The sequence below is a fragment of the Crocodylus porosus genome, unplaced genomic scaffold, assembly GCF_001723895.1.
Source record: "Crocodylus porosus isolate Cpor-Errol unplaced genomic scaffold, CroPor_comp1, whole genome shotgun sequence".
Classification (NCBI taxonomy): Eukaryota; Metazoa; Chordata; order Crocodylia; family Crocodylidae; genus Crocodylus; species Crocodylus porosus.
This window is the reverse complement of record NW_017728953.1, coordinates 980,304-985,546: the sequence shown is the minus strand read 5'-3', so window position 1 is coordinate 985,546 and position 5,243 is coordinate 980,304. Positions and strand designations below refer to the sequence as shown.

Sequence of the window (5,243 nt, the reverse complement as noted above, 5' to 3'; positions counted from 1 at the left end):
GTTGAACCTGCCCCATGGGGGGCTGGAGCAGGACCCCCCACACGCCCTGTGCCCCCCCCGTATACCCCTACCCAGGGGCCCTCAGGGATGGAGGTGCTTGCATGGGAACAGATTTGGGGATGCCCCAACACCCTCCTGCCCCCCCACTTCCCCGGGCCTTATACCCCTGCCAGTGCAACTGCCCCCCCAGGACTTAACCCCCTGGTGCCCGCAGCCCAGCCCGGGGCAGGGATGGGGGCGGGGGTCCCGGGGGGAGTGTTACCTTGCCAGATGGGACACCCCGGGGGCTACATTGTATCCAGCCAGCAGCAGGGCCCGCCCCCCGCAAGCTCACTGGCTGCCACCGGCCGAGCCCCGCCTCTGATTGGTGCGGAAGCCCTGCCCCACAACCCCCGGGGGGGGGGGGCCGCGCTGCGATCGGGCCCCTCCCCAGGGCAGGGCAGATCCGGTCCGGCCGGATTCCCGCCTGGGGCTGGGGGGCCCGGCGGAAAACCCAGGCGTGCGGGAGCCGCCCGGGGCCCCCACAAGCTGGCAGGGCAGGGCTGGCACATGCCCCCACCCACTGGGGCAGGGGAGAGCTGCCCCCCCCATGGGCACGGCCTGGCACCCACCTGCCCCCTCTCCAGGCACTGGAGGTGGGCACTGCCCAGGTGGGCCAGTGAGCCTGGCCTGGGGGGCACGGGGCCGGCTCCTGGGGAGCTGAGCTGGGGGGGTGGGACCGGCGCCAACCCACGGAGCAGAGATGGGGACGACCGCACTTTATTGATGCAAATCCGATAAGGGCCACAGCTGGGGGAGGGGGAAATGCCCCCCCCAGCCCTGCCCCTGCCCACCCACCCACATTGAGGACTGGGGGGTAGGTAGATCCCTGCCCTAGGCAGACACAGCACCCCCATCCCCCTCCTCTCTCATTGTGAGAGCCCTGGGGGAAGTGGGGGGCCCTGTCTGGCTGGGGAGGGGACCCAGCACCCCAAAACAGAGGCAACAAGTCTCTAAGCAGAGGTGGCTCAAGCCCAAAAGACAGGGCACCACAGGGTGATGCCCCCCCCGCCCCCCCGGAACAGCCTGGCTCAGCCATGACACCCTGAGTTACAGCATTGCCTATGGATCCCCCCCCCCCCCAATGATGCCCCACCAAGCACAGGCACCCTGCTCCAGGCCCTGGGGGGGGGGGGGGGAGGGGCCAAGACTCCCTCACAGCCCCCCAGGAGCAAGAACCTTCCCCCACCACAGCCCTGCCTGTGCCCTCCCCCAGGCCGGGGGGAGAAAAGGCCAAGTCCAACCCCCCTCCCAGCACCACTCTGCCCAGACAAGCAGCTGGCAAGGTCCTGGCGCCCCCTAATAGCTAGCACCATCCTGGCCATTTCACTAGTGCGTGCAAGGCAGCTCACACCCAGGTACAAATGCCCCCATGGGCACACCCTTCATTGGGCATGGGGGAGGGGCTCATAGCAGAGGGCACCAGAGGGGACACGCTCCCCCACCCCCCTCAAGCAATTGCCATAGTAACAGCCTGATCACCCCCCCCAAACCCCGGGGGGGAGGTGCCGCCAGGCAGGGGGTGCTCAGAAGTCCGGCTCCTCAGGGTCAGCACTGGTGGGCACAGGGGGGTCGTCCTGGCGCCGGCCCCACACCAGGCGGTAGTTGTCCTCCAGCTGCTGCTGCCGCCGGCGCTCCTTGTGGGCCTCCTCTGTGCCCTGGATCTGGAGGGCAGGGATGGGGGGGGAGGGTCACAGCATGCCCCGCCCCCAGGCTATGATCTCCCCAGGCCCTGGGGTGAAAATGGCACTGTCCCTTTAAGCCTGGGTGCCAAGGCAGAGACACCCCCCATAACCTCCTCCCAGAGCCAGAAAGGGACAACCCCCCACCCCTGCAGACCACACAGCCCCCCCGCCCCCAACAGCCCAGCTGCTCCTCCCCAGAGCTGGCTGCATCAGAGAGGTATTGTAGGCAAAGGCAGAAGGGGCACAGCTTTGTGGGTAAGGGAAACAAACCAAGGATGCCTGGACTCCTGGACCCCTTCCCCCACCACTTGGCTTGGGCCTGGTTCCCTGTAGGGGTAGACCAGAGCCAAGGAAAAATCCCTGATAGGAGCCAAAGGGGGGGGAGGGGGGGTCAATGTCATTAGAAAGCCCCGCCCCCTGCCCAGAGACCCCACCGCCTCACCAGGATGTTGAAAAAGATGTCCTTGAGATGGCGGGTGTCCTCGTCGGAGAGCCAGTGGGCATCGTCCTCATCCCCAAAGCCGCCTGGCGTCACGATCTTGATCTCAATCTTCCCTGTCAGGCAGCAGCACCCACAGGGTCAGGCAGGTCTAGACCACCCCCCCCCCCAGTGCCCACCGATGCCAAGTACAGAGCCCCAGAGCCAGTGCTGCCTGGACACCGGGGTTCCCCAGGACGTGGCACCTCCCCATACACCCCCCAAGCAAAGACCAAGCCCAGGGCTTAGCTTGCCCCAGACAACGAGCAGTTCTCGGTGTCCCCTGGGCAGTGCTGGGCCCCACGTCCATGCCCTCACCTTCAGCCTTGAGCCCCTCACGGTCCAGCAGGTCCCGGACTTCGCGCTCGAGGTGGCGCAGCCGCGGGCTCTCGTTGCCCTGCTCCCGCACGCGCAGCTCCTTCTGCAGGGCACTGCCTGGGCGCACCCGGGTCACCCGCACCCTCACTCGCTCATCCGTACCATCTAGGGGAGAAAGAGAGGGGATTGGTGCCCGGAGCAAGGCCCAGGGGCCCCATAACTAGTGGGGCACAGGCTGGCACCACCAGCTCCTCCCCAGGGTGCCGTACCAGCCTCCGGCTTGGTAGCAGGGCTGGTGTCATCTTCAGCCTCCTCTTCTTCCTCCTCCTTGTGCCCCTTGGGGACACCCGTGCCCGCATCCAGGCGGTCGATGAGCTTGTTGAGGGTGGAAGCCAGTGACTTGGAAGCCCGGGTGCGGTCAAACTCACCCTTCAGGCCCTCCGTCTCCAGCTCGTCCTCGACCTGGGGAGGATGCAGGCAGGTGAGAGGACTCCAGGGTCCCACCCCGCCAGCCAATAGTGGTTACAGGTGCAAGTGGTGCCCCCTTGGGGCCATGTCCTGGGTGCAGCAGTGCCCAAGCCGGCTGATGGGGGCTGGGGCCGTGCCAGGCAAGGCTGGGGAAGGGGACCCCGGCTTGGGGCTCACCTCGTCCAGGATGTTGTCAAACTCCTTCTCCACACGGGCCCGCACCTCGGCCCCCAGCTGTGGGGAGCGGGCACCAGGCAGCAGCTCCTGCAGCTCCTTCTCGAAGGCGCCCAGCAGCTCGGCCTCAGCCTCATCCTGCTCCTCCTCAGGGGGCTCAGGCTCCGCTGCCACCTCCTCCAGTCCAGGGGGCTCTGGGCTGGGGTCAGCTGCCTTTGCCTTGGCCTGAGTGGGTAGGGTGAATCAGCGGTGAACCTGGCACAGCATGCCCGCACTCTCCCCCCCGGCACCAGTGAATTCAGGCCCTGGGCTGGGATCTACCAGCTGGAACAAAGAGCCAGCAACCTAAACCCCCTAGGCAGGGCTTGGTCCCGCAACCCTGGAGCTGGGGTGCTCAAAGTGCATCTCAGGGTGCAAACACCTCTGTAGGGAAACTGAGGCACGGGGCTGGGGTAGGCCCTGAAGCTGAGCTAGAATCAGTTCTCAAGGGATGGGGGACGCCCAGGGGGCATTAGCCCCAGGACTTAGCTGGATGCCTGGCAGCAGCGCCAATTAGCACAGACCAACCCCTCACCAGCGCAGTTTGGCCGCTAGAGGGCAGGGGGGCGCACGGTTGGCTTGCAGCCCCTCCCCCCAGCATGCTCAGCCCCATGTCAGCCCCTCCCAGTCCATGCCCACCTTCCGGGCATTTGCTTTCAGCTCTTCGATGAGCTGCACCAGGTCCCCCGGGCTCCGAATCACCTTGAAATGGATTTTCCGGTGGAAATCTGCAAGGGGCCAAAGCCCCAGGGGTGGGGGAGGAAGGGGCACATCAGGGTACAGCTGGTGCCAGGTACCCCGATGCCCCCCAATCCTTCAGCTGGGTGGGGGCCATGGCACAAGCCCTTGCCCCGAGCCCCCCTCACCCACCTGGAGGTACTTACCTGCCAGGGGGCTGTCAGGCGCCTTTACTGTGGGTTCCTCCTCCTGGGTTGGGGGGGAAGGCCAAACGACACAACATGGGGGGGCACGAATGGGGTCACATGCCACCAAGACCTCTGCTGCCAAGGCTGCTTAACCCCATGCTGCCCAGCCAGTGCTTTGCCCCCCGCCATACCTGGCTGGACACAGACACCCACACACACACGGCAACCCCTGCTGGCCCAGCCGGGAAGGAAGCAGGAGCCAGGACAGTACTCAAGGGCACCCAGAGAATGGGTCAGGCACAGCACCCATGGCAGTGGGCAGGGGGGCTGTACCTTGGTGGGGTGCAACGGGTCATCTGCTGTGGGTGGGGGGTTTCGGGGACCAGCATCCTCTGCCGGGCTGGGAGCAGGGGGCTCACCTAGAACCAGACAGACCGAGCAGTGCTGAGCGTGGTGCCGGGGGTAGGGGGGCAGTGCCAGCAACTGCATCCCCATCCCCACTTGGCACCTCCAGCCAAGCCTCCCACCCCCCCAAGGGAAAGAACCTGCCCCCCCCCCACCATGGTGAGCACCTCCAGGTGGATGCAGGTGTCCTCAAAGGGGTAGCGCCCCATTTGCAACCAGAGGATGCTCCCCAAGTGGCCTACACAAGCCAAGGCTCTTCCCCACCCCACACAGCTGAGGAACCCAGGCGTCCGGCTGTCATACCATCGAGAGCAGGGTCTTCCCTGGGTGGGGGCTTGGCCAGGCTGGGGTCCTGCTCGCTCCAGAGCCTTGTGTCCAGCGTCCGCAGCTCCTCCGAGATCTCCTCCACCTTGCGCTTAGTGTCAGCTGAGAGAGGCCGAGGGCAGGGGTCACCCATGGGTACGTGGGGGGGCAACCAGGCCCTGTCATCTGCATTGTCCCCCTCCCCCAGCCCCGATACTCACAGACTTGGGCCTGGACATACTGGAGGTACTGGGCAGGGCTGAGCACAGGCTGGCAGCGGATGGGCTGGGGTGCGGCAGTTGCGGGCGGGCGTAGGAAGGGGTGGTGGCAGATGCGGGTCGTGTGCACTGTCAGCACATAGGAGCACGACTGCGGCTCATCCACCCGTGCGATGTAGTCACCCGAGCCCTCCTCGCACAGGAACTGGGGGAAAGGTGAGGGGGACACTAGTGTGGCCAGAGCCGCCCT

General features: G+C 66.3%; 1 protein-coding gene across 1 annotated transcript in view; it reads right to left on the bottom strand.

Moving 5' to 3' along the window:
- Positions 1–1,199: 1,199 nt before the first annotated feature.
- The window catches only part of OS9 (OS9, endoplasmic reticulum lectin), a 7,190-nt gene continuing 3,146 nt past the window's right edge, over positions 1,200–5,243 (bottom strand). Inside the window, exons 5-14 of the mRNA XM_019556430.1 lie at positions 4,997–5,198; positions 4,776–4,898; positions 4,401–4,486; positions 4,086–4,128; positions 3,841–3,929; positions 3,166–3,387; positions 2,790–2,982; positions 2,521–2,685; positions 2,167–2,279; positions 1,200–1,703 (exon numbers count right to left, since the gene is read on the bottom strand). Coding sequence (XP_019411975.1) covers positions 1,566–1,703; positions 2,167–2,279; positions 2,521–2,685; positions 2,790–2,982; positions 3,166–3,387; positions 3,841–3,929; positions 4,086–4,128; positions 4,401–4,486; positions 4,776–4,898; positions 4,997–5,198 — 1,374 coding nt within the window. The 3' untranslated portion in view covers positions 1,200–1,565. The remainder of the gene's footprint in view (positions 1,704–2,166; positions 2,280–2,520; positions 2,686–2,789; positions 2,983–3,165; positions 3,388–3,840; positions 3,930–4,085; positions 4,129–4,400; positions 4,487–4,775; positions 4,899–4,996; positions 5,199–5,243) is intronic.